General features: G+C 51.5%; 4 protein-coding genes across 6 annotated transcripts; 3 read left to right on the forward strand and 1 right to left on the reverse strand.

Annotated features, from left to right (window-relative positions):
• Positions 1–631: 631 nt before the first annotated feature.
• LOC117648228 lies at positions 632–2,383 on the reverse strand. Its single transcript, XM_034390609.1, has 6 exons — positions 1,885–2,383; positions 1,649–1,800; positions 1,363–1,556; positions 1,154–1,292; positions 939–1,068; positions 632–855 (listed from the first exon to the last, which is right to left on the reverse strand). Exons 1-6 carry the CDS (start codon positions 2,285–2,287, stop codon positions 764–766), a joined length of 1,110 nt encoding a protein of 369 aa, XP_034246500.1. The 5' UTR covers positions 2,288–2,383; the 3' UTR covers positions 632–763.
• Positions 2,384–2,446: 63 nt separating this feature from the next.
• On the forward strand, positions 2,447–4,112 carry LOC117648229 (oocyte zinc finger protein XlCOF28-like). The gene is made up of 4 exons (XM_034390611.1): positions 2,447–2,598; positions 2,672–2,956; positions 3,059–3,199; positions 3,280–4,112. Exons 1-4 carry the CDS (start codon positions 2,570–2,572, stop codon positions 3,776–3,778), a joined length of 954 nt encoding a protein of 317 aa, XP_034246502.1. The 5' UTR covers positions 2,447–2,569; the 3' UTR covers positions 3,779–4,112.
• A 107-nt stretch (positions 4,113–4,219) lies between these two features.
• LOC117648230 (mitochondrial inner membrane protease subunit 1) lies at positions 4,220–5,538 on the forward strand. Its single transcript, XM_034390612.1, has 3 exons — positions 4,220–4,400; positions 4,774–4,962; positions 5,064–5,538. The coding sequence occupies exons 1-3, from the start codon at positions 4,299–4,301 to the stop codon at positions 5,205–5,207; spliced, it is 435 nt and encodes a 144-aa protein (XP_034246503.1). The 5' UTR covers positions 4,220–4,298; the 3' UTR covers positions 5,208–5,538.
• An 8,800-nt stretch (positions 5,539–14,338) lies between these two features.
• LOC117648143 (zinc/cadmium resistance protein) lies at positions 14,339–21,650 on the forward strand. Of its 3 annotated transcripts, XM_034390391.1 has the most exons (11): positions 14,339–14,552; positions 15,292–15,540; positions 16,134–16,322; positions 16,412–16,536; positions 16,623–16,720; positions 16,804–17,087; positions 17,169–17,428; positions 17,512–17,623; positions 17,709–17,816; positions 18,250–18,279; positions 18,766–21,650. In XM_034390391.1, exons 3-11 carry the CDS (start codon positions 16,146–16,148, stop codon positions 19,081–19,083), a joined length of 1,512 nt encoding a protein of 503 aa, XP_034246282.1. In that variant the 5' UTR covers positions 14,339–14,552; positions 15,292–15,540; positions 16,134–16,145; the 3' UTR covers positions 19,084–21,650. The 3 variants fall into 3 exon arrangements, with proteins under 3 accessions (XP_034246282.1, XP_034246285.1, XP_034246284.1); XM_034390394.1 differs by lacking the exon at positions 18,250–18,279; XM_034390393.1 differs by lacking the exon at positions 15,292–15,540.
• The last annotated feature ends 5,809 nt before the right edge of the window (positions 21,651–27,459 follow it).

The following is a 27,459-nucleotide window of genomic DNA, read 5'->3' on the forward strand; positions in this document are numbered from 1 at the left end:
CGGAGCCGCTCCGTCGCTCCGTCTCGCTCGCTCCGAGTGAGACGCTAGACGCTGCACTGCGGAGCGCGGAGCAGTTTCTTTGATTCACTCGTCATCTCCGCTGTCCGACAGCCCGCCGTCCGTGCTGTCCGTCTTGGTCGTCTTGGCCGGCAGGAGGCACTCCGACATGTCAACACGCGCTTTCGTGAGGCACCCCTGCAGGGCGTCACATTTTCCGACTGACTCTGCCTGCGTGATTCACTGTAAGACACCCCGCCCCCGTCACTGCAGACTCCAAGAGGCTGTTCTGGGGCGGAGGCCTGCAATCCCTCCCGGGGGATGTATACCTCCTCCCGGACTGGTCATATTGCGAGTGGGAGCTTCGAGCCGCTTGAGGTTCGTCTCCGCCGGTATAAAGTGTCACCCTAGTAAGGACGGCCACGTCTCGTTTTGCAGTGCAGGCGAGCTTGTGTCGGGCCCGAAACGGCATACGATCATGTGTGGTCTAGCCCGTAATGGTAATGGTAATGCATGGGGCGCCTGGCAGGAAGGCAGCAAGGCAGCTGCCAAGGTGTCGAATGGGTTGCCTACCTGCCGGGCGCTCTCGTAGCTTCCCGGCTGGTTTGCGGTGAGTCTGAGAGAGAACGACGGCTAGCGTTTCTTAGAATCTTGTAATACTGCGAAGGACATTTATGGACAGACAACTCATCAATAGATAACTAAATAAATAAATTTTAAAAAATAAATACGTAGTAAGAGTTCCGGGGAAGCTGGTGACGATACTTCACAGGTAAGAACCGACATATGAAATGCCCATGGAAATTGCGGTAGGCGATGGAAGACTGCTAGCTCTCCAGTACCACCAGCTAAACCACACTGCAAAGAAAAGAAGAAATATGGATTAATTAAATTAAGTCATACGCACTATACATCTGGATAGTTTAGGTGTTAATACTAACAGATGTGGCCAGACGGTAAATCAACAGACACGGCAGAACACTTCTCCTTGCACTCGTGTGCGGGTGTCAGAATTATTATCCTAGAGCCACTTGACTGTTGAATGAAGACAGTTGTACCATCTGTGGTTGGCTGTGGGATGAAAATTTCAAATGAATTTATTTAAAAGGTAAATCATTGATAAGATAAAGTCAGGAGAGAAGGTAAAATTACTTACCAAACGATAAAGAGGAGCTTTTGGGCCATCTATCATGAGTAGTTTCTCAATGGTCACTCCAGCAGCATATGTTGGTTCATGTGAAGGCACGCCAAACACAGACCGCAGCAAGCGGGCTGGCTCCATGCGGTTACATCTCCTGATCAAGAACTAGATGTTAATAGGATTTGAACTTGAAATTTTGATTTGATTAATTACTGGCATTGTACCATTGAATATGAGACTGTTCCATTTCACGATCACTTTCGTCCCAATTCATGTTGAAAATAGTGTTTGGGGTCACTGCTGATCCATGGCTGGAAGGTCTTGAAATAGTCACCTGGGATGCATCACGGTCGAAAACAATGCTATTGTTTAGGTATAAAGATTTCAGACTTTCCCAAGAAACATCTACTCGGTCAACCTGGGGCGACATCAAGGCGAATGCTTTTAAAAGTGTTGAACACATGAACAAGAGAAAAATAAACAAAAACCTTGACAGGCTTGAAAGAGTACCTTGACCAGGAAGGGGATACCAGAATGGTATTGTTCTTGTTGTAAATTTTCTCCTGTTAAATTAAGGACAGCACGCACATCTTCACAAGGGCAAGGCATGTCAGGCACACGAAAGAATGGGTTGACAACAAGGCAGCTTTCGTCGTAAAACTCTGCAAATAATTTTTTTTTGTTAATAACACACTCTGCAATCTGCGTGAAGAAAAGATAAGTTCAATTTCTTGATGCAAACTTACTTGTCAAAGAAGGGCACAGTGATATCAAAGGTAACGATAGCTTTCTAAGAATTTTCATCCCAGGATATATAAAATCCTGCAAGTTGCTTTGAATGAAGTATTGAATAGGTTTGTGCTGAAGCAGACCATATAGGACCAAACCAGTAACAAGGCAGACTAAAGAAACGAAAGCTAATTTTTTAAGGACAGTGGTTCCTAGTTGAATAATTGAGAAAAGCCCATATTTTCTTGTTTTGGACTTCGATTCATTCTCTTTATCAAGAAGTGATCTAAGACACTGATCCATGGCATTATTAACTTCCCGCTCAGATAAATTTGAGTTCAAACCGAATCGCCTAATTTTCTTAATACTTTCTTGATATCTTTGTAACACAGAGTAGTCTTTGAATGTCATTGTAGCCATTGTTCTTGGAGAAGCCAGTTGTGACCAGTTGTTTACATCATGTCACTTCTTCAAACTTAGGTTAGGAGCGTCGTCTGCTGCCGGACAACAAACGAGGAGGGGAGGTGGGGGAAGCTCGGGAGGGGAAGCTGCGGGAGAGGGAGGGGAGGGGTAGCAGGGTGGCGGGGTAGCGGGGCGGGCGGCGTGTATTGTGGCCTAACCTAACCTAATGCTTAACTCCACTTCTGTTATCGAAGAAGGGCTTAATTGTCGAGGTTTCTTTGCTCTTTCCTCTGAGTAACTATGACGAAGACACACAGAACGTGTAAAGGGTGAGTCAAATCATCAATGTGTTAAAATCTGTAGAAATTTCATTCTCTAAAATATCACTTGCTTTCCTTGTAGCAAACCCACTGCGCCCAACGCTCCCACTGCACAGGGCAAAAAGGAACCCCGAGGAAGTAACTGTGGAATTTGTGGGAAACACTTCCAGTATGAGCACAAGATGCGTACACATCTGCGAATACATACGGGAGAAACACCATTTTCCTGTTCTTATTGTGTTAAGTCCTTTGCCCAGAAGGCAGCGCTGACAGTTCACGAAAGAACACATACTGGTGAAAAACCATTTGTCTGTGAACTGTGCAACAAAGCATTTGCCAGAGCAGATCATCTTAATCAGCACAACAGGTAGAGATACTCGGAATTATCCTCCTTGTCATTTTTACTGAATACCAGCTATGTTACATTACTACGTTGATGCTGATCACAATTTTTCTCTATTCTTTTCAGAACACACACTGGAGAAAAACCTTATGCATGCAGTGTATGTGGCAAATCTTTTGCCACTTGGTCGGCTATAAGCCGACATAAAATGGAGCACTCCTCTAGAGACAGTTACCCTTGCTCGCATTGTAATAAGACTTTTTCGAGGTTTGTATGCTGTTCTGTGTGTTTTCAGATTAATGCAATTAATTTTGCTTGCTCTCATCAATGAAAATTCTGTCCATCAGATCCGACAACCTACGTACACATGTAGTAAAAACACATTTATCAGATAAGCCTGAAGGCGCTTCCAAAGTACGTGTCGCAGCTACATCCGCAGCAAAGAAGAAGAGAGCGCAAGCTAAAGCCAAAGAAGTCACCAAAGATTTAGACACTGGTTCCAGACCTAACCCAGAGGAAATTGAAGCAATTGCCAAAATTCTCCAAGATGATGTAGATGGTAGGGAAGCCAACTTCAAGGATGCAGGTGATTCTGAAATCCCAAACCCAGAGCAAGTTTTGGTCAAGGCTGAGCCCCCCGAAGAAGATAGCACTCAGGAAAAGGATGAAGATAATGATGGAATAATCAAGCATTTCGATGGTTCAGCATTAGAAGATTCACCTTTACTCAATGATGCTGTTGACTCAAAGGCAGAGAAAGAGCCTCTTCTAGAGGATGATGAACAGGAGAATGCTGATACCTCCTGCATTGATGATATGTTGGGATCCCATTTCTTATTTGCATAGTCCAATCATGTCAATTTTATTTTCAGATCAATGACAATTTTCAAACAATTGATATTGTTCCATTGTTTTGTATTTGTTGTTTTCTTTTTGTTTGTGCTAAGGCCTTATTTTCTGTTTATTTTGTTCATCAATGTTTGAGTTTAATTTGAAGTGTCACAGTGCGTAAGATATTTTAATTTATTTCAATGATATCAATCATTTAGTTTGAGCTAATTTCTATTTAATGCAACTGATTGCTTACAAAATGTTAATTCAAGGGGTTGAATGATGTCTAGAATGTATTTGCAAATCTAGTTCTTAAAATTTCAAAAGAATAAAAACTGCGGATTGCGTGTTTTTTTTTTATTCATTGCTCTCCCATTTCTCTGATCAGCAGCTGTCAGGATCATGTTGAGCTGTCACTACAGCTGTCACTTCTTGTCACTCCTCTCTTACGACGCGACGCGCGCGCTCTCCGGTGGCCGTTTCTGTTACCAACAGTCAAGCTGCACCACCAACCACTGCTTCTGCTCTCTTGACCATGAAATCAAAGTGGAGAATTTGTGGTGGAATTTTGCTCAAGTCTATCGGCTGCGTTTGTTCATTGCGAGTTTTATTCAATGATTTTTACTTCCTTGTCGGCGTGAGTACAGAAAATCTATTTAGTCCTCTAACTCATTCAACTTTAATGTGTATAGGTTATTTGGTTTCACTGTTCTTTTTTAATATCCAGTTTAGTGTTGCAGAAGCATTTGTTGACAGTATTTAGAAACTTGATCTGTTCATAGGATTTTTCTTTAAGTTATTTTGCATGTCAGTTAACGTAAGCAGTCTCCCATTTAAGACTTCATTATTTCAAGTGACATGGACTTGAACTCACTGAAATTTATTTGTATTCAATTTTAATGCTTTTGTTATTTAGAATAAATTTTAACGATAATCTATTTAATTGTGTACTTGATTAAATCTTCGAATTCAAAACATTCAACTCTCTTCTTTGTTCTTTTTGTTTTCAGCTCAACGGTCCTTCAATGGAACCAACGTTTCACACAGGAGATATCATTCTTGGAGAAAGACATCCCAGGAACATTGCCTGTGGTAATATCTTGGTTTTAAGGTCACCGTTTGATCCAGACGGCTACATTGTGAAGCGACTAATGGGTCTGCCTGGGGATATCAAACGATATGGACTTACTTTTACCAAGGTTAGTCCCACATAATATTTTTAAAACACTATTACTTTTTTTTCTTTTTATGTCCTATATGGAGGAGGAAAACTCTCAATGGTAATTCTTACCTTCCCCAGGTTCCAGAAGGACACATGTGGCTAGAAGGTGACAATGGCAGCAATTCTAGAGACAGCAGAGTGTTTGGACCAGTGCCCCAAGGTCTCGTAACTGGAAGAGTATTGTATAAAGTATGGCCTCTCAGTGATGTAAGAGCATTCTAAGTTTAACTAAGTTTAGATTAATTAATGGTGCAATAGGAAGTTCTTTGTGTTCATCAAGAAAACTCAGTGAAAATGACATATCAGGAAGTTTTGGTCACTGACCTATTGCTCAAGTAGGACCAATGTAGTGTTCTTTAATGCTTCCTATGCACTGTCTTGTCTGTGATTTTGAAGGTAAGAGAATATAGTTTACCTTTTCTTAAACTATGCGATCATTCTCATAGTATACGACGTGAATTACTGCCAGCTCAAAGTTGTCAAATAACTTTAGGAAGCTTCAACATGCATTGTATCAATGGCTTCCTCAAATTGCAAAATGTGAAACAAACAAGTTGGTTTTATAGTGTTGACCGAACCTGAACTAGTACATACTATGCAAACTACTCGACACAAAGCAACCAAAGAATTTTTGATGAATTTTTATTTTTGGGGAAAAAAAGGATTTTATTGATTGACTGACTGATGCCGCAATTGACTAACTATGGTGTAATCACCGAGCCACTGCCGCGTGGCGTAGTGCAGCGCACAGTGGGCCAGAAGACCGGTGGAGGAGGCCAAACTCTAGACTGCGTTTTGAGCTCCAGAGTCGCTCAACAGGACTCGAACTAAACATGTGACCCCACCAATGGATTGCTCTCCGAACGAGGAATCTTTTCGTGGGGTCACACGTTCGGTTCGAGTCCCATTTAGCGACTCGAGAGCTCAAAACGCGTCTAGAATTTTGGCCGCTTCCACAGATCTTCTGGCCCACTGTGCAGCGTAGTGCCGGGTGCGTAGGCAGCCCACCGCACACCGGTGTGGGCTGCGCTGCCGGGGCTGCACGGAACCCGCACAGCGTCCCGTCGCTCTGTCTCTCTCGCGCCAAGACGGGACGCGCCGTGAGAGCGAGAGAGGCACACCGACGATAGCACTCTCGGCATCAGCGGCATCAGTCTGCAGTGCGGCCGAGTGCGGCCATGCCATCATGATGCCATGCCCCGTGCCCGCGGCGGTGCCCGTGGCCCAGGTTTGTGTTGTGTGTGTTGGGTAAGGTCGCTCTACACAGTGCGGGCGGGAAGAGCGGCATGCGTGGGGAAACACGAAGCACTGCCCGCCGCTGGCTGCGCTGCTGCGCTGCCTGCTGGCGTCGTCGCGGTCGGTGGCGTAGATAAAGGGCGAAACATGACGGACACTTCCAGCCGCAGCCCGGCTGTAATACACCGGCAGCCGGCCGCGCAGTGGGCCAGAAGACCGGTGGAGGCGCCCAAAACGCTAGACGCGTTTTGAGCTCCAGAGTCGCTAAACGGGACTCGAACCGAACGTGTGACCCCACCAATGGATTGCTCTCCGAAGGAGGAATCCATTGGTGGGGTCACACGTTCGGTTTGAGACTAATTTAGCGACTCTGGAGCTCAAAACGCGTCCGGCATTTCGACCGCCTCATTCGGTCTTCTGGGCCACTGTGTGAATGTGACGTCACTCTCGTAAGAACGTTGGTCGTCCAGAGTGCTATAATGCGAATCACCCGGGCCCCATTCACATTAGAAAGAAAACTGTGACATTGCTGTCAACTCGTATGGCTTTGACGATCTCTAATCTGGTCGCGCCAAGTGCCGGGATTGACCGGCCGCTCCAAATTATCTGCACGTCGGCGAGGTGGCTTCCGCTGCCGTGGTCACGTCGTCACGCTGCACAGTGGGCCAGAAGACCGGCGGAGGCGGCCAAAACTCGAGACGCGTTTTGAGCTCCAGAGTCGCTAAGCAAGTCTCGAACCGAACGTGTGACCCCACCAATGGATTGCTCTCCGAACGAGGAATCCATTGGTGGGGTCACACGTTCGGTTCGAGTCCCATTTAGCGACTCTGGAGCTCAAAACGCGTCTAGAGTTTTGGCCGCCTCCACCGGTCTTCTGGCCCACTGTGCGAGGGACACGGCCGTGACGTGACACGCACGGGCGTGCGTCTCACTGCGTCGCGTGGCGCGTGCGAGAGCCTTGATAATGGCGTTATGGTAATCGAAAGTGATTTGCTTCCTCGTCGGACTTGCCGGACTCGGCCTGGCGGTAGTACGGCCGGTGATAACGTACATACAATGTCTGCCGCGCACGTGGAGCGTGCGATAGCCCGCAATCAGCGTGCGCCTCTTCAAGTGGTTCTGTCTCTCTCGCACCCCCAGGGGGCCCCACGGGGCAGTGCGGGACGCCCCTCGAGTGCGAGAGAGACCGCTGCCGTCAAGGGCCCCGCCAACGGCTCACTCAGCAACGAGTTTCGCCAGGGCGGTCGTCCCGGTCCTGCCGCAGGCTTGGCCGTTTCCAATTCGCAGTCATGATCCCTTTTGTCGAAGCACAGCGGACAAAGCCCCGGCCCTTGGGCAGCCCTTGGGCGTTGGCCCTTCCCTTCCAATTGGCTGGCCTGCTTGCCGGGGTCGCCAAGGTGAAGGGCGCGGAGGGCGTCGGCAGGCCCTCGCCTGTCTCTCTCGCACCCCAACGGCACGCCCTGTGAAAGCGCGCGCAAAACAGCGGAAAACACAAGCCTTGCTTGTGTTTGGCTGGAGCCGACCAGCTACAAGGGACCCACAGTGGGCCGAAGACCGGCGCCGCCGGGGAAAACTCTGGACGCGTTTTGAGCTCCAGAGTCGCTAAACAGGACTCGAACCGACCGTGTGACCCCACCAATGGATTCCTCGTTCGGAGAGCAGTCCATTGGTGGGGTCACACGTTCGATTCGAGTGCCATTTACCGACTGGAGCTCGAGACGCGTCCGGGATTTTGGCCGCCTCCACCGGTCTTCTGGCTCACTGTGGGTGTTGCCTAGCCGGCAGGCTGAGGTTAGCAACCCGTCCGGCGTTCGTCCGGAGCCCCTAGACACGTGGCCCACATCCACGAGTAAAAGTCGAGCACGCTATCAGGCTGTCCGCTACATTGATCTGATAATCTCGAGGAGATACCCGCCGCTGGTAGCGCTGTCTGCCTCGGTATCGTGGGAATAGATAGCAACTATCTGCAGAGGAGATACCTGCCCGCCCCGGCGTAGTCCCACTTTGCAGGTACCGCCACCGCTAAACGTGACCTGCTTCCGATTGGTCTTTAAATCTGCCGATAAGAATGTAGCTTTGTGAAGCGCCGCGATACGATTGTACATGAGCCAATTGTGTTGTAAAGCACCCATGCCATTAAAAATTTATCAAACTGTTTATCTAAAACTGTTTTATTAAAAAATTTATCCTACTCCTTCCGACTCGTGTGTCCTTTCGACCGCCAATGACCGCTTGGAATGCAACGAAGGGATCAAACACAACCTTTGTTATCAGTTGCGCGAAATTCAAACTTGCTCATCCCGAGCGGGTCATCGCCCGTTATCTTCCCTCTCCCTCGTCAAACGGGGAAAGCGGACACGAATAGCCGCCGGACAAAGACAGAAACACAAACACACAGACGGCCGCACAGCCACGCGCAGCGGGCCGGAAGACCGGTGGAGGCGGCCGAAACTCTAGACGCGTTTTGAGCTTGAGTCGCTAAATGGGGCTCGAACCAAACGTGTGACCCCACAAACGGACTGCTCTCCGGACGAGGAATCCATTGGTGGGGTCACACGTTCGGTTCGAGTCCCATTTAGCGACTCTGGAGCTCAAAACGCGTCTAGAGTTTTGGCGCGCTGTGCACTTGGGGGCAACCTGACCCCAACCTTGCACGATCGACCGTAGCAGCGCAGCAGACGACGGAACCGGATCCAGCGGACTGTACGACAACCCGCGAGACGTTCCGAGACCGCGTCGGGTGATACAAGAAGCCGGCATTGCAAAAAGTGGCGGGAAAAAGAAGTGGATTGCTCGCGGTGTGGTGGTCGGTGTGTCAAAGTGGCGGAGCAGGCAGAGCTCACCGGATCACCTTGCGCGGCTCGACTGCAGGCTGAGAGTCATTCTCGTCGCTCTGTCTCTGTCGCACTCACAGGGCGTTCCCCATGGGTGCGAGAGAGACAGAGCGACGAAAACGACTCTCGGAATCGGTCTACCGACTCGTCTGCTTCAGTCTTCGACTTACCGACGCTTCCGCGGGACAGCCGCATGGCAGGTACCTCCGGTCTGCCTTCGGCCGGGTGCTTCACGCGCTTCACGTGCTTCACGTGCTTTAAGGGACTTGGCACTCCCGCAGCGATCGGTGCGCCCTTCTGCAGTGGGCCAGAAGACCGGTGGAGGTGGACGAAAATCGACACGTTTTGAGCTCCAGAGTCGCTGAATGGGACTCGAACCGAACGTGTGACCCCACCAATGGATTGCACTCCGAACGAGGAATCCATTGGTGAGGTCACACGCGCAGAGCATGCCAGCACCAGCAGCACCCAATGCTCGCGCCATTTGCTTGTGTTGTTGTTTTGTTGGCGGGTAGTCCGCTGGGTTGGCAACAGTGCTCGCCAGGTATTATGGCACCGTGATGACCGCGCACTCGCCAGGCCGCGTTCGAATCAGCGTTCCGCCGCCGTGGAGTCGCACCGTCTCTCTGTCTCTCTCGCACTCATGGGCGTGCCGCGTGGAGCGACGAAGACGACTCTCGGTCTGCAGTTGGCACGCATGCGACGGACAATGCAGCGGCTGCGGCCAACTCTTCCATTCCAGAAGCGGCCCCGCGCGTCACCCACTTTTGGCGCAATTGATGAAGTAGGACAGGCCGGACAGGCCGCGGATTGATAGACGGACGGACAGACAGACAGACAGCGATACTCGCGCACCGCGAACCAAAACAGATGCAAAGCCCTGCACAGTGGGCCAGAAGACCGGCGGAGGCGGCCAAAACTCTAGACGCGTTTTGAGCTCCAGAGTCGCTAAGCAGGACTCGAACTGAGCGTGTGACCCCACCAATGAATTGCTCTCTGAATGAGGAATCCATTGGTGGGGTCACACGTTCGGTTCGAGTCCCATTTAGCGACTCTGGAGCTCAAAACGCGTCTTTGGGCCACTGCGGTGGTCGTTCCTCCCGATGCAACTCTCTTCAACGCTCGCACTCCGTGTGTGTCCAGCACGCGCAGCGACGCGCAGTCGTTAGCCAGCGAAAGGAAAGTCTGCAAGGTGTCGTGTGATTTCGTTTTTACGTGAAAAGGGGCTCTAGTGAGCACGGCAAACATTCCACCGATATGTCGTGGAAGGCTTGCCGACCTCAGCGTGACTTTTAGACTACATCTGGGCTGCTCTTGACTTTAGTAGGCAGGGTGAAGGTCGGCAACCCTTTCGCCACGGGTGCAACGGCCGGGGAATTTTCACCTGCACGTGGCATAAACACTGCAATCCAAAAAGGTTTTCCAGCCTTGTCCATAACTGGATGAGATTACCTTCCGACCCAGCTTCCGGCTGTTGGCTGCTCGAGGGGCCAGTGGAGCGGAACGGGTACGCCACGAGGTGAAGTTAGTCGACCGCGACCATGGTCCGTCCGCGCCAGTCCACGCACTTGCTTGACCGCCGCTACTCCGTCCGCACTGTTGTGACGCCGCGGCCCGCGGCCGGCCGTCGTTCCTAAATTGGCCCGCTGGGTCCGGCCACGCCGGCCACGGCCCGGCCGGCGGGCAAGGCCCTGGCGGCCTGGCGGTCTGCTGGCTGGCTGGTGCCGTTCACGTCTGATCACACCATGTTTTGACCCCGGCTCCTCCAATACAAGGCAGTGGCGTAGCACCTTGGCGGGCTGCCTACGCTCAGTGGGCCAGAAGACCGGTGAAGGCGGCCAAAACTCTTGACGATCCAGAGTCGCTAAACAGGACTCGAACCGAGCGTGTGACCCCACCAATGGAGTGCTCTGCGAACGAGCAAACCATTCGTGGGGTCACACGTTCGGTTCGAGTCCCATTTAGCGACTCTGGAGATCAAAACGCGTCTCGAGATTTGGCCGCCTCCACCGGGCTTCTGGCCCACTGTGCCGCGGCTGCCTGGCCTGCGCTGGCTCGGCCCCAGGGCCTGTGGGCCTCGGGCCTCGGCCGACATTGAACCCGGCGCGATGGCGCCCTTGCGGGCCGCGGGCCTTGCCGCCGTGCCGCTGTGCTGCTAGAATGCTGAACAGCACTACGCTTGCGCAACGCACGCACCGCCGGCGCGGCTGACTCAAAACCGCTCAAAACGAAACACCCTGCCGGTACTCGAACCCCAGACCGACTCGACGAGTGCAGAGAAGCTCGGCAGGTGCGTGTCGCCGACCGGTTGCCAGAGTGTCGCCCTGTCTCTCTCGCCGCCTCACGGGACGCCCCATGAGTGCGACAGAGGCCGAGCGAGTCTGCGAGGCGCCACACAGTGGGCCAGAAGACCGGTGGCGGCGGCAACTCTAGACGCGTTTTGAGCTCCAGAGTCGCTAAATGGGACTCGAACCGAGCGAGTGACCTCACCAATGGATTCCTCGTTCGGAGAGCAGACCATTGGTGTGGCCGCACGTTCGGTTCGAGACCCATTTAGCGACTCTGGAGCTCAAAACGCGTCTAGAGTTTTGGCCGCCACACCGGTCTTCTGGCCCACTGTGTGCCACGCGGCGGAGCCGCGGAAACTGCAACTTGGTGCTCTGCAACGCCGCGGCAGCCGAGGCAACGCCCATGTGCGAGACATAGCCATAACAAACGGCCAGATGTGCGTGGAGACGAGCTGATTGCATCTTCCAGTGCATCCGCTAGAGCCACACCAGAGCAGCGCCACGCCGCCACACTGTCGGGCCGGCAGCTGCAGCGTAACCGAACCTAACGAAACTCGAGGTTTCGATGGTTATCGCCATCGTCATGGGTATCGCCACAAGCATTGCACCGTGATCGGGCCTTCCCTGCGACGCCGCATTCAACCGAACGTGAGACATGCGCCGAGTTCTAACGAATGTGACGTCATGTTCTCGTGAGACGGACGCGTTTTGAGCTCCAGAGTCGCTAAATGGGCATCGAACCGACCGTGTGAACCTACCGATGGATTGCTCTTCGAACGAGGAATCCGTTGGTGGGGGTCACACGTTCGGTTCGAGTCCCATTTAGCGACCCTGGAGCTCAAAACGCGTCTAGAGTTTTTGCCGCCTGCGTCGGTCTTCTGGCGCACTGTGCGCCGCCACGCCCGCGGCCACGCCGGCGCGGCCGCGGCTCCCGAAATAACACGCAAACGGCAAAAATGAAAACGAAACGGGAAAGGAAGACGCGGGGACAATGGTATGGCTCCTGCTTTGCATGTGTGGTCGCCGTGCAGCCCGCGCCGTTACCGTGGTTACCTTGGTTACCCAACTCGGTAGAGGAAAGTGGTACAGTACTCCACGCGCTGGAGGATAGCCAATCCGGCGTGGGCGGCGGAGGGGGAATGCCAAAAAAACGCATTAGCCGGCCGCGGCGGTGGCGGCGGTGGCCCACTGTGGGTCGCATGCCTGCGCACGCCCTGCCCGCCGATTGGCCGTTGCACCAAGTCGGAGCAAAGCGAGGCTAGTCGAGGCGATAGAGCGAGAGCGATAACGCCTCGATGTCACTCTCGGCGGCGCACAGTGGGCCAGAAGACCGGTGGAGGCGGTCAAAACCCCGGACGCGTTTTGAGCTCCAGAGTCGCTAAATGGGACTCGAACCGAACATGTGACCCCACCAAAGGATTCCTCGTTCGGAGAGCAATCCATTGGCGGGGTCACACGTTCGGTTCGAGTGCTGTTTAGCGACTCTGGAGCTCAAAACGCGTCGAGTGACTTGGCCGCCTCCGCCGGTCTTCTGGCCCACTGTGCGGCAGTGGCTAGCAGTGGCGTGGCGTAGTCCTACAGTGCGGCGCGGGGGACGCTTTTCCGCGAAGCGCGAAGGCTCTGGAATGAAAAGGCGTCGCCGCAGCCGCGTGCAGGCCGTGCAGGCCGTGCAGGCGGTGGACGCAAGACGCGTGCTCGTATGACGCGGTGCGACGCGTCGCTCTGTCTCTCTCGCACTCATGGGGCGGTCCGTATGGGTGCGAGAGAGACAGAGCGACGAAACAAGACGGCTGTGTTCTACGCTCTGTCTCTCTCGCACTCATGGGGCGGTCCGTAGGGGTGCGAGAGAGACAGACGCGCGGCGCACGCCATCAGCTGGAGGCACCGTCACGCCTGTGACGCCTCGTCGCGTGTCGGCCTCGTCAGGCCGCGTCGTCACACGTGCCGAGTCGTGTCACGCCGCGTCAGGTTTAGCAGTGTGGCCTCCACGGACGGCCAATGGCGCGGCCAATGCCAAGGGATCCGGCAGAGGATCGGACCGGAAGGGCCTACAGTGGGCCAGAACACCAGTGGAGGCGGCCGAAAGTCCAGACGCGTTTTGAGCTCCAGAGTCGCTAAACGGGACTCGAACCGAACGTGTGACCCCACCAATGGATTGCTCTCCGAACGAGGAATACATTGGTGGGGTCACACGTTCAGTTCGAGTCCCGTTTAGCGACTCTGGAGCTCAAAACGCGTCTGGAATTTCAGCCGCCTCCGCCGGCCTTCTGGCCCACTGTACCTGGTGGGAATTTTACATTTTCGCCCACTGGCGGCCATACAGTACAACCAAGGAGCGAGGAAGACCTGCCACAACAGCATACCACTGCAAAGGCGAGGCGGGCAGCCGAAAAAAGAGAGAGGATCTCCTAAAGGAGTGGGTCGCCGCAAGAAGAGAAGCGCCTAAGAGGATCGCAAGAAACATGGGCCACACCGCCGCACTAAAAGGGGAAAATGGCAAAAAGGCTGCGGACCGATTCCGTCGCTCTGTCTCTCTCGCACCTACCCGAGACGCAGCATGAGTGCGAGAGAGACAGAGCGACGAAAACGACTCTCAGAATCAGTCTGCTGGATGGCCGCCGCGCCGCGACGCGCTGACTCTCTGCGTTCCACAGTGGGCCAGAAGACCGGTGGAGGCGGTCAAAATCCCGGACGCGTTTTGAGCTCCAGAGTCGCTAAACAGCACCCGAACCGAACGTGTGACCCCACCAATGGATTCCTCGTCCGGAGAGCAATCCATTGGTGGGGTCACACCTTCGGTTCGAGTGCTGTTTAGCGACTCTGGAGCTCAAAACGCGTCTAGTGACTTGGCCGCCTCCACCGGTCTTCTGGCCCACTGTGCGTTCGGAGCGGAGGGGACCGAGGAGGGAAGTCCGTCCGCCCCGCCCCGCCCCGCCCCGCGGCCGACGGGCTGCCTGGCCTGACTCACTGTAGTGACTCCACTCGCCATCCGACGGCGGCCGCGCGAACACCCGCCTGTCCGCGACACTGTACAAGCACGGCCTGCCCGCCTCGCCGCCGCAGGCCCGCAGGCAGCCACCCCGTTTCCGCCGTTTAGTGAACCGCGTCGCTCGCGTCGCTTATCCGGGAGAAGGTGCCACCGGCCAGATAGCCATCGACAACAACGACAAGCACGCCGGGCCATCCCAGCAGCAACAACAACAACAACGGTGCGGACAGTTCCTCCAACCGAGTCCTGAGTGTCCCGCGCGAGGAGGAGAAGCGCGAGCTTGGAAGCTTTCCCCGCCCAAGTCTGACACTTCCGTCCCGGACGACGAGGTGCTGCACGCCAATCTGTCATCTGCACGCGTCGCTGTGTGTGTGTGTGTGTGTGTGTGTGAGTGAGTGCAGTCGCTACACGTGCACGGCGCATCTAGAGGCATCGGCCCTGGGCGCGAGCGCTCCACAGTGGGCCAGAGGACCGGCGCGGGCGGCCAAAACTCTAGACGCGTTTTGAGCTCCAGAGTCGCTAAGTGGGACCCGAACCGAACGTGTGACCCCACCATTGGATTCCTCGTTCGGAGAGCAATCCATTGGTGGGGTCACACGCTCGGTTCGAGTCCTGTTTAGCGACTCTGGAGCTCAAAACGCGTCCGGGATTTTGGCCGTCTCCACCGGTCTTCTGGCCCACTGTGCGCTCTCGCCTCGCCGCTGCCGCGGTTCGAATCTCGCGCCACTTTTCGGGGAAGGGCGGCCGGCGCCGCGCCTGCGCTCTCTCTCTCTTTCTCTCTCTCTCTCTCTCACTCCCGTGGCAGCCCCAGCCCAGCGTGCGTGCGCGTGCCGCGTGCGTGCGTGCACGCGAGCCCGATCGTGCGCAGTGCTCCGTGCGCGTGGAGCGCGGTGTTGTTGATTCAGCTGTCTTTTGTCGGTTGTCGGACCCGTGACCTCATCACTGCCTACCCCTTCCAGACTTGAAGTTGAACGTGAACGCGACGGCGGACGAACACTGCGACAGAGTGTCCATTGTGGGAAAGGAGAAACCCAACTCGAAGTCGCGGTCCGATCGCCACAAACCGCCTCGCCGTCGTCTTCGTCGTCCGCCCCAGCTTTGGGCCTTCCAACGCGCAGGAGAGCGCGCTAGAGGCCGTTGGAAGTGTCTCGCGAGAATGCTGCAGTGATCCAGTTCCGCGGAAAGTCACCAACGCAGAAAGAACTCGGGTACGGTCGCTTTGGAAAGGTCTGGAAGCGCGGCCCTTCCGCCAATGCCGAATTTCTAATCGGGTTCCTGGAAAGTGGGCGACGTTTTCGGCCGGGCCGCGAGGGAAGTTCGCCTTCCAGTGTGCTGCCCGAAAGGAATATTGGCTTTCATTGTTTGGGGGTTAGGTTCATTGGCTCATGGGAATGTTTGATCAATGAATAAAAGTTCTCCTGTCGTGACTTGTCGCGCTTCGCCGTGATGTTTTCAAGTTCTTATGAATTTAGTTTTCTTTCCTGGCCACAATTTAGTCGTCGATTCCCCAGTTGAACAAGAAGGGTTTGTGAAGTCTATAAACATCAAAACTTTAACCTCACATTTTCTTTTGTGTGCTGTAACTGTCAAGCAGCTCGTCCAAATGCCTGTCAGTTTTCTCTTAACGGGCACTTGAAACGTTTGGCTCTATAGCTGAATTCTCAAAGATTTTCACATTAAGTTAATTTCAGTATCTTATCTTTTTTTGGGGCATTATATTCATTACATATGTAAAAATGAAAACAATTAGAAAAATTTTAAGCATTTGGTCTAATTTTCCTTCACCTTGTGTTTCTTTCAGAATTTTTTCAAGATGGGACGTTATACTGGTAAAAAATGCCGCCTCATCTCAATGTTTTGGTTGACTACATTCTTTTTCTTAGTCGAAATAGTTGTTGGTTATGTCACCAATTCTATGGCCTTGGTGGCGGACAGTTTTCACATGTTAAGCGATGTGGCTGCCTTAGTGGTGGCCTTCCTCTCAGTTAAGGTATGTTGTCCTATCTTGTGTTTTTAAAAAAGTTATGTACCACAGATCGTAACTGAGTTCTAATTGAATTATTTGTGACAAAATTTCAGATGTCACCAAAGAAATGGTCCAAAAATACCTTTGGATGGGCAAGAGCGGAAGTTTTGGGTGCTTTAGTGAATGCAGTTTTTCTGGTAGCTCTTTGTTTTTCCATCACTGTTGAAGCTTGCAAAAGGTAAAGCTTGTCTTAAGTTTCTTTTCTGGCTATCTTACAATCTTGTCAGCCCTCTTATTCACCTGAACTTAAATTTACTTTTTCAGATTCATTGAGGTGGAGGAAATTCACGAACCCAGACTTATTGTGGTTGTTGGTGTCTTGGGTCTTCTTGTGAACCTCATTGGACTGTGTTTATTCCATGGTATGTCCGTGCATTTCCAGCCAGATGAAGAAATTTTTGAGGATCTGCCTCCATTGATTCTATTGCCTTGTTTATATTTCCAGAACATGGACATGGTGGGCATGGTCACTCACATGGTGGCATTTCTCATGGTGGTATTGGACGCAGTCACACCCGGCTGACCCAGCTTGTCTCCACTGATGACAATGAAAATGATGAAACTTTTAACCCGCCTCTTGGACCGGCTTTGGCAGCTGCAATCAGTAACAATAAGGGGCACAGTGATCAACCTTCAGAACCATCTGCATCTCAGATGAACATGAGAGGCGTTTTCCTTCATGTAATGGCTGATGCCCTTGGCTCTGTCATTGTTATTGTATCTGCTTCGGTCAGTTATCATGTCATCTATCATAAAGTTGAGGAATGTGTTGTAGTTGAGATGGGCTCTAATATTTGTATTTGGATTCAGGTGGTCTGGCTTACTGACTGGGAGTACAAGCTGTACATGGACCCTGCCCTCAGCATCGTCATGGTGATCTTGATTTTGCGAGCGGTGTGGCCATTGCTGCAAGAATCTGCCCTCATCCTTCTGCAGACTGTGCCAACACACATCCAAGTTGATGCTATACAGCGGAGACTGTTAGACAAAGTTGATGGTGTTCTAGCTGTACATGAGTTCCATGTGTGGCAGCTTGCTGGCGATAGAATTATTGCCTCAGCTCACATCAGGTTTGTGAAAATTAGCTGTTATGTTTTACAATTTTTCTACTTTTGCTATGACTTTTATTTAATTATCATCTATTTCATTTCAGAGTTCGCAACTTGTCCGAGTACATGAAAATAGCTGAGAAAGTCAAGGAATTTTTCCATAATGAGGGAATTCATTCAACAACCATCCAACCAGAGTTCATTGAAATTGGTGATGTGAGTAATGCTATTGTTAAAACTCATCTTTCCGTGGGCTGTACTCTTACGCTATGTGTGCCTGACCACTTTGTCTGTTGGATAGTTTGCGGAGGACACTGTGCAGCCTGGACCCACTGAAGATTGTGTGCTGGACTGCCCCAAGACGGACAAGCCCTGCGCTTTGTCCACATGCTGTGGACCCTCAAAGCATGTAAGTTGTTGTGCAGACTATCTGAAAAGATTCTGTCTACTTCTTCCCCCAACTCTGTGCTGATGCGTCATTCCTTCAGGTGTCCCAAAACTCGCTGTATGCAGAGAGCCTGAGGGTGCCTACTGCAGTCACAAGCTGTTCTTAAATTCCATACTTTTGTTCCAACTGTCTAAAATTCCGCAAAACTACTTTTTTTCCTACCTATTTTATTTTCTCATTTTATTTTTTGGAATTCTATGGGTTTCATCTAAAAGCTTCAGCTGTGTCTTTTTCTGGCTCACATCTCATTCCCTAGTGGAATCGAAAGGAAAGAAAGTGACTGTTCTTTCACATAGTACCTATTGTGTAGTATTATTTTTATTTCCGTCTATTTCTTATCTTACCTTGCTTCATAGGCTAGAAAAAGTAACTTAAAATGGGCATTGCCTTGCAGGGTTCACCTAGACTTCACCCACAGACAGGGGTGCGTAGCATGATGTTGCATGGATGTTTTCATGGTTGTTTGAATGTTATCCTTCTGTGCTTTTAATACAGTGTTATGTAACTAAGCTCCTTATGTGTCCTCCCCAAACCCTTTTCTTTTCGATTTAAAAATCCGTTTTTCAAAGCTATTTTAATCTAACAGCCATTTTTTTGCATGGCAGTTTACCTTGTGCTTGTGGTGTTAATTAAGCAGTGACATTCCACTGTAGGGAACAGGCGTATTTGTAACAGTGTTTTATTCTCCCAATATGGCTTTGATTCCCTGATAAGTTTATTGATGAGAAATTTGAATTGAGCATGACTTTTTATATCTTGATATTAGTTTCTGGTTCTCTACACTGATCAAACCAATTTTGGTAGTACCCTGGAACTATTCCTTGTCATCCCTCTCCCTATTTGCATTTTCCAGAGCAATCTGAACTTGTTTACTACGTAGCTGACTTGGCTGTGTTTGTTTATTTGACAGGGACGAGACTCGCCATCCCCTGGAGACACTCCCTACCTGTGTCGCCAGCGCAACAACTCATCGACAAACTTCAACAACCGTGGGGAGGAAGTGAACCAGATGGAGAGAGGCGCGCTGCTGATCCACATGCCCAGAGGCATGGCGCCCACAGTGTCAGCAGAGAGCACAGGGACGTTGAGTTCGGCTCCCCCTCCTTTCCCAGGCACTCCTCCAGCGCAGTTCTCTCAAACTCCGAATGGATCTTGCAAATGTCCATCCAATCCTCCATCACCAGTCATTGTTAAAGACGAAGTTAAAATTGATACTGTAGTTGTTTGACTTTCTGAGGCTCTCTGATACACCTTGAATTGTGAGGTGAGCCTCTGCCATTTTATTTGGCCCCAGATTTTAATGGTGGCTTGATATTTGTCCGTCTTTTTTTTACCTTGTTGACAAATGTCCATATTTACTCTCAAAGATGAAACATACATGTGGGCTGTGTATGAGGTCAGGCTTCATGATTGTGTGAAACATCCTTTTTGATGGTGTTTGAATTGTATATTTACTGTTACTTATCTGAATCTCTCTAGTCCTATGTAATGTATTTAAAAGATCATACCTTTTGAGGACAAGAGATGAGTTAGACAATGTAATCATTGTACTTTTAAAATGACGTAAAGACTGACTGTGGAAGGTATCTAAGCACTATGTCCATGAAGATTGTAGCATAAATTAGAGCAAAGTCATATGATCAAGTTAATGAGAACACAAGTTTGTGGTATTTTGTACTACTGTGTGTTGATACTTTTATACTTCTGTTCTGTCCTTCAATGGAAGGAAATCACCCACCTTTTAACACAAGTAACATTAAGGGTAGTGTTGCTGGAGTTCATCTAATGTGTTTTAACAGTGCTGAAAGTTTCAGCAAATCTGAATTGCTTCATTTCGTTCATGTAGCTTTCTAGTTTGTATATGTGTATGCAAAACCCTCCTCCTGTGATACTGTGTGGTTATGTCTCATCAATGAGTGCTTGAGGTATCGCATTCAGATATGGAGTACTGCCAATGGTCGCTGATGATCACTGGTGTCAGTGTGTGTCTTTGTGCGTGTTAGTGTGTGCGCGTGTTTGTATGTTCATACATGTACAGTATACATTTATTTTATGTGTGTGTGTGTGTGCGAGAGTTCTGTGCTCAAATTTGTGTGTTATGAAATGTTACAAACATTAATTTAAAGAAAAGATTTTTTACTTGTAGTTAATGAACCAAATCTACTGTTACAAGATTCTTACATGTAGCATTTTTTTTATTGTAAATAAGAAACCAGCAAATTTATATCTTTGTTTTGTTAATTTAACATATAGTACGATAAAATGAAAGTTACGACTTTTCTCCAGATTTTTGTTCTTTTTTCTATTCTTTGGTGTGCTAGCATCTATCATGGTTGGTTTTTCTGTGTTCTTTCCCCCTTTTTGTTGTTTTTATTTTATTTTATAATTTTGTTTTCAAATCTCCACCAACTATAACTGATGACTGCTGGCTCACCACCTATTGTGACTCATTTGTGTTTTCTTCTTTTTTTGTGTGTGATCGAACAAGATAATTTTGTCTGGTTTAACATATTTATTGATTGAGCTTTAGCTTTAAGGTCAGTCAGTCCATGGCCAACTATTGACTTATTTGTTTTGACTTGGCTGCCATGTATTATTCCCCCTTTTTACAAATTGTTTCATGTTAAATATCTTCATTTTTTCTTAATTTTAAGAAACCATGTTTTCTGTGGAAACATGCTATTACTGTTTGTTTCACATTTTAATGTGAAGATCTTCAGAGAAATATATAAATTTAAGATATATATTGATAGATAGATCCTTATATAAATACGCCTGTATGTTAAAAAATTCTATTCATCTTATGTAGTGCTAAAACATTTGTTTGAGGTTTTTGTCCGTTCTTATTGCTTTTGATAACTTTGCTTACAAAGCTCAAGATTTTGTTTTAATCATATGATTAAACGTTGAAAATTGTTTTAACTTGATCAGGCTCAATGTGCATTTCTGCTGTTCACAAAAGAAGGTTATGTGGAAAGTGTATGTGGCCTTTCTTTGAAATTTTAGCAAAATTCATTTAATTTATGTTTATAGAATGTGTCTGATTTCATCTTTGTAATTCCTCCTGTTATCTCTGTGACTGAATCTTGACCTCCCCCTTATGCAGTGAGTCATTTCTGGCTTTTAAACGGTGCCACTGTACTGGCCTACTTGGTGTACTTGCAGTATTTTGTGATTCACTGTGAGTTTAGATCAGTGGAAAAACAAACATATAAGACTTTACTGGTTCAGAGATATGTCTATCTCACATGTTCTTCCTCTATTTTATATCAAAGTAGACGGTGGTCTTTTTGCCTTCCCTTACCAAGTTCAAATTTTTTCCATGAGCGCCAAAAAGGTAAAATGTAATTTTAAAACATATCCCTAAAAATTTTTACTGCCATAGTTCTGAGGACTTGATTTTAAGAAACTTGATGTGTGCAGCTAAATTTATAATTTCTCTTATTCTTGCTGCTTGGCCAACGCCTAATTAAAATTGGGGTTTGGCTCGTATGATTGGTAGGCTTGCATTGTTACATCTGACGCCTTCAGAGCAGTGCCCTAGACATGCTCTCAAGGAACATGATGGACTTACAGTATCCAATGCACAACTCTCTGTTGTGGCTTTGGCACTGAACATCGTGGTAACCATTTCTGTTTGTGACACCACAAGGCTAGAGCATACAATTTTATGCCTTGTGTCTCACATCTCTCACTGAACTCAAACCAATGCCTCCACTGACAAATAAGTTCCTTGATAATGAGACCTATGTATTATCTATAAGATAATGGGTAAATAAAGAAACACCAATGTAACTTGCGCCTCCTTTATTGAGCGGATCACAGCATTTTACCTCTGGGCTGTATTTGCAAGCTCTCCCCAGACTCATCATCACAGAGTGGGCCAGACAGAAGACTGGTGGGGGCGGCCAAATTTCTAGATTCTTTGAGCTCCAGAGTCCCATTTAGCGTCTCTGGAGCTCTAAACGCGTCTAGAGTTTCGGCCGCCTCCAACCAGTCTTCTGGCCCACAGTGCGTCTGCGTCAGCGCGCGGACATGGCGGGGCGGGCTCGAAAGGCAGACGACCATTTGTGGTCCAGCCATTAATCGCAATCGCAACCACTGGACGCCTTGGAGGCAGGCCGCCCATCCGACGCGTCCGTTGGGTTGCCTACACTGCAGGCGGTAGCGCTTAGCTTCCATGTCGGCGCCGCGCCCGCCACTTTTTGCGCACAGAGCCAAGAAACACAAACACGCGTCTCAAAAGGAGAAAAGCAAACATCGGCTCCGGTGAGGATGATGGCCCCGCCAATGGGCGACTTCGCGCGTCGCAACTTAATGAAGCCATGAAAATTCAAACCGCGCCGCCGGATAAAAGAAAAGGGCTGTGCGTGGCGCGGCGTGGCGCGGCGTGGCGTGGCGCCGCGGGGAGCCACAGCCACTGCGAGACTCGAGAGCCGCTTCTTATGTTTTAGTCATCTCTCATTAGACATCCGGACGATGTCGCTGCGAGCCGCAGCGCCGCAGCGACGCAGCAGGCTCATGCCGAGCGGCTTGGCGTTCGCTCTGCCGGCTCTGCCTCTCTCGCACTGGCGTGGCGTCCCGCAAGGCCCCACAAGGCCCCGCAGGGGTGCGAGGGAGACAGCGACACAGATTCCGGGGGGAAGTTTGACCGAGGCCGGCGCTACAGTGGGCCAGAAGACCGGTGGGGGCGGCCAAAACTCTAGACGCGTTTTGAGCTCCAGAGTCGCTAAATGGGACTCGGACCGAACGTGTGACCCCACCAATGGATTGCTCTTCGAACGAGGAATCCATTGGTGGGGTCACACGTTCGGTTCGGGTCCCATTTAGCGACTCTGGAGCTCAAAACGCGTCTAGAGTTTTGGCCGCCCCCACCGGTCTTCTGGCCCACTGTGCGGCTGAGGCCCGAAACGCCCGAAGGACCCGAAGGGCGAGGTGTCTCGCCGCCGGGTTCCGCAAAAATGTGTCGATGAAGCAATTCGATCGGCAAAAACGGCGTCGGAATTTGTCGCCGTTTCTTCCCCGGAATCGCACCCCTTTTTCGACCGCCGCTTCTTTGAGGCCCATCCCGCAGCCAGACAAACCAATTACCACGAATTTTGCGCACCGCGGCGATCCAACAAATCCAAGCGACCAATTCGACTTACGGTGTGGGGTTCGAAGACGGCGGGCGGGCCCCGCCTCAACAGTGCAGTTTCGCAAATATTTGGGTCACCTGTCACCGCCTTGGCAGCCAATGGCAGGCCGCCTGGAGTCTGGCCAGCCAATCAGCGTCCAGGACTTCCGGGCCACGCCGCCGCCGCACAGTGGGCCAGAAGACCGGTGGAGGCGGCCAAAGTTGTAGGCGCGGGGAGCAGAGTGCACCTCAGCCGGGCGGGTAGGCAACCCAACCGGCAGGGCGGCGTGACAGTTGATAGGGTTGCCAACCTCAGCTTGCCTACTGGGCAACCCAACCGGCAGGGCGGCGTCAAGGGAGTCGGACGCGCGGAGTTCGTCAGTGCTGCATCGAAAATTGACAGTTGCTAGGGTTGCCAACCTCCGCTTGCCTACTGGGCAACTTGTCGAGAGAAAAAAAGCCCTTATGGCATAGAAGGCACGCTGAGGTTGGAAACTCTTTCACTTGATGTACATCGTGGGAGTTTTCTGTGAAGCGCAGCTGGACTGCCTGGATTTGGGTGTCCCATCTGTGTCCCGTGTCCCTGAGTCCGTGGGCCCGTGGTGGGTGTGTTCCCGAGTGATGGACACACTGTACTGGTTGTGTCCATAAATAAGGCCGGTATTCCTTTGGGCCGGTCAGATCCGGTCGCCGAGGACAGGCCGCGACAGTTGAGCCGTCAGCGGTCACCGCCAACGGGACGGGGCCCACCGAGGGTCGAGGCTGGGGGCCCGGTCGCACAGTGGGCCAGCAGACCGGTGGAGGCGGCCGAAATTCTAGACGCGTGCAGAGCTCCAGAGTCGCTAAATGGGACTCCACCAATGGATTGCTCGAACGTTGCAACGAAGTTAAAAGCAAGTCATTCTAAGGGTGGCACTTGCAACGCTTACCGTTTGAGGGTTTTCAACAGCCAAAATTGGAATTCGGGAGGGTTCCCTCCGGTTCCCTCCTTGTCCGTCGGCGGGGTGCCGCCAGGGGGCCGTCTTTGTTTCGAGGGGCACGGGCCACGGCACGTTCCGTCGCCCTGTCTCTGTCGCACTCACGGGGCTCTCCATAAGGGTGCGAGGGAGACAGAGCGACTCGGCTGACTGATGGGGCGTTCGGGAGACCCTTGATGAGGACGAGGTTCTCCAAGTCCACCGCGAGGCACCGTATTCAAATGGGCACGTGGTTTGACAGGGCACAGTGGGCCAGAAGACCGGTGGAGGCGGACAAAACTCTAGACGCGTTTTGAGCTCCAGAGTCGCTAAATGGGACTCGAACCGAACGTGTGAACCCACCAATGGACTCCTAGTTCAGAGAGCAATCCATTGGTGGGGTCACACGTTCGGTTCGAGTACCATTTAGTGACTCTGGAGCTCAAAACGCGTCTAGAGTTTTGGCCGCCTCCATCGGTCTTCTGGCCCACTGTGCGGGGCTGCCCCGACCCAAGTCAGTCTGGGCTGCGAGGGGCGCTCTCTGTCCCTCCCGCGAACCCAAGGGACGGCCTCGGGGTGGCACGGAAGAAAGGAGAAAGGTTTGCATGCCTCGTTAGGCAAAGGCCACCGGAGGCCGATCGGAGAAGCTCGCAGGAGGGGGAAAGAAACAACTTGCCAACTTCACCAACTTTTGCCAATTTACTAACAGATCTCCATGCAAACAGCAATAGATAAAGTGTTACATATTTTTCCCAAAATTTCAATTTTTTGATTGTTTTGTTGAATGCATGGAGCGTGTCACCTGCACCGTTCGCGGACTTGGCGTCGTCGGGGCCGTGCAGTGTGGGGGCCGGGGGCTTGTCCGTCGGCGTGGCCGTCGACGTGGCCGTCGGGGTGCTCGGCGTGCTCGGCGTGGTCGGCGCGGCCCCGCCCGGACAGATTGCTGCCAAGGCTGCCAACCCGCAAACGCCAAACGCGACGAGATGAGTGTGATGTATGCACATACATAAACGCGCAAATCGTCAAACCATTCAAATGCGGCAAATGACTCACTCTGACCCGGGCCGGCTGTTTCGAACCGGCATGACGCGAAGCACAGTGGGCCAGAAGACCGGTGGAGGCGGCCGAAATCCCGGACGCGTTTCGAGCTCCAGAGTCGCTAAATGGGACTCGAACCGACCGTGTGACCCCACCAATGGATTGCTCTCCGAACGAGGAATCCATTGGTGGGGTCACACGTTCGGTTCGAGTCCTGTTTAGCGACTCTGGAGCTCCAACCGCGTCCAGAGTTTTGGATGCCTCCACCGGTCTTCTGGCCCACTGTGTCACAGAGCGATGCTGCCGGAAATTAGAAATTGGGGCGGGTAAATTGGCCGCGTGTCCATATTGCTACCGGTGCGCCGGCACTCCGGTTGAGTAGTCGCGACGCCGCGACGGGGCACGCGACCACCACGCGCCGCCGCACCGCGCCTCGCCATGCCATGCCACGCCACGCCACGCCACGCACGCCACGCCACGCTCTGACGCGGCGCGTTGAACATCATCGGAAGCACGGGGCAGCACGGCGCACGTGCGGCCACGTGTGTTTGGCGGTGTTTGGGGACCGGCCTGGAGCGACCTGGGCGGTACCTTTTGATACTCCGCGGGGTGGCCGAGGGCGTACCGTCGTTGACTTTCAACCCTGGGAACACAGGTTCAAGTCCCGAAATTAAATCTGTTTTTGGGCTTTTCAACAAGGGTGGCGCCTTTCTCTTACTTTGCGGCCAGAAAGCCAAACATTGCAGCGGCCCGTTGACGTAGTCAGTCCCCTCTCTCTCTCTCTCTCTCTCTCTCTCTCTCTCTCTCTCTCTCTCTCTCTCTCTCTCTCTCTCTCTCTCTCTCTCTCTGGTTGATGAGTCCGAATCGCCAGCAGGTGGCTGGCTGTCCCTCGCGTGACTACGGGACCTGCGGAGACCTGCGGGGCCTGGGCTGCGAGGCTGCCAGGCGCTGCCACTACACTGGAAGCCAGGGGTGGTTGTCGACCGTGTTTGGAAACAGAGGCCCGACTTCCGTCCGGAATCGTCCGGCCGACTCCCTAAGTGCCCCGAGATTAATGACTTTATCAAGTTTTGCCCGTTTCTGCCTCGGATTGGGATGAGGAATGCGAGGTTTGTTTGCTCGTCGTTAGTGCTAACAAGGTGTGACCGTGCGACCGCCAGGGGCAGCAGGGGCCAAGGGGGCGCAAATGTCAGGAAGAAAAAACAACAAAAAAATTGCAGGTGCTGCTGGGAGTCGAACCCGAGCCTGTCCTCTCCGGACACAGCACAGTGGGCCAGAAGACCGGTGGAGGCGGCCAAAACTCTAGACGCGTTTTGAGCTCCAGTGTCGCTAAATGGGACTCGAACCGAACGTGTGAACCCACGAAAGGATTCCTCGTTCAGAGAGCAATCCATTGGTGGGGTCACACGTTCGGTTCGAGTCTCATTTAGCGGCTCTGGAGCTCAAAACGCGTCTAGAGTTTTGGCCGCCTCCACCGGTCTTCTGGCCCACTGTGCTGTGTAGTTCCTGCGGCCGCGTGGCGCAGTGGCGCGCAGTTTGGACGAGTGATGAATGGGTCCGGGAGTCGCCACTCGCCAATGCGTCGGTCGGGGAATGGTCTGCAGGGCAGTCTAGGCGTTGCCGGCGTTGCCTGCACTGTGATGCGAGCAGGGGCGTGGCAGAAAGAGGGGAGGGGGTGATTTGCAGGGTCGCACTACGAATCGTTTCGCACCCAACGAACCTCGCAGTTTGCTATAAAAAACGGCTCTAAAGTCTGGAGGCAGAAGACTAACTGAATGCGTCTGGAGAGCAGATCAACCATATCTAACATAAACTTGAGATGCTAACAAAAATAAGTTCATAGCAACAAAATTTGGCAAGAAACAGCAGCAGCAGCAACAACGACAACAAGGACAACAACAACAAGAACAACAACAAAGAGAGTCAGATTTGGAAAAATATAATTCAATTTAATTTAAAATAATGTAGGGAAAAATTACTTTTTTTTGCGTGTGCGTGCCCGGAGTCGCCCGTGGCCGCGCAGTAACGCCTCTATTTACCTCCTCCGAGCGAGGAGGGTCCTCCGCGGGCACACTGTCTGGACACGACACGGACTGGACACACGCAACGCGACGCGACACGCTGCAAACGCATGCATAATGTATAATGAGTGCAATGATGCAGTACGAGTGTGTGTCTGTCTGTGTGTGTGTGTGTGTGTGTGTGTGTGCAACACACCAACACACATTTCGGCCGAGTTCAACAGCGCCCCGCCCACGTGTCGCGATGCTACCCATGATGCTATCTCTGTCGCACGCTCGTCACCGCGTGCGTGCAAGTCTCCGGAACGCCACAGTGGGCCAGAAGACCAGTGGAGGCGGCCAAAACTCTAGACGCGTTTCGAGCTCCAGAGTCGCTAAATGGGACTCGAACCGAGAGTGTGACCCCACCAATATGGATTCCTCGTTCGGAGAGCAATCCATTGGTGGGGTCACACGTTCGGTTCGAGTCCTAT

Source organism: Thrips palmi, unplaced genomic scaffold (genome assembly GCF_012932325.1).
Source record: "Thrips palmi isolate BJ-2018 unplaced genomic scaffold, TpBJ-2018v1 HiC_scaffold_3, whole genome shotgun sequence".
In the NCBI taxonomy this organism is placed as follows: domain Eukaryota; kingdom Metazoa; phylum Arthropoda; class Insecta; order Thysanoptera; family Thripidae; genus Thrips; species Thrips palmi.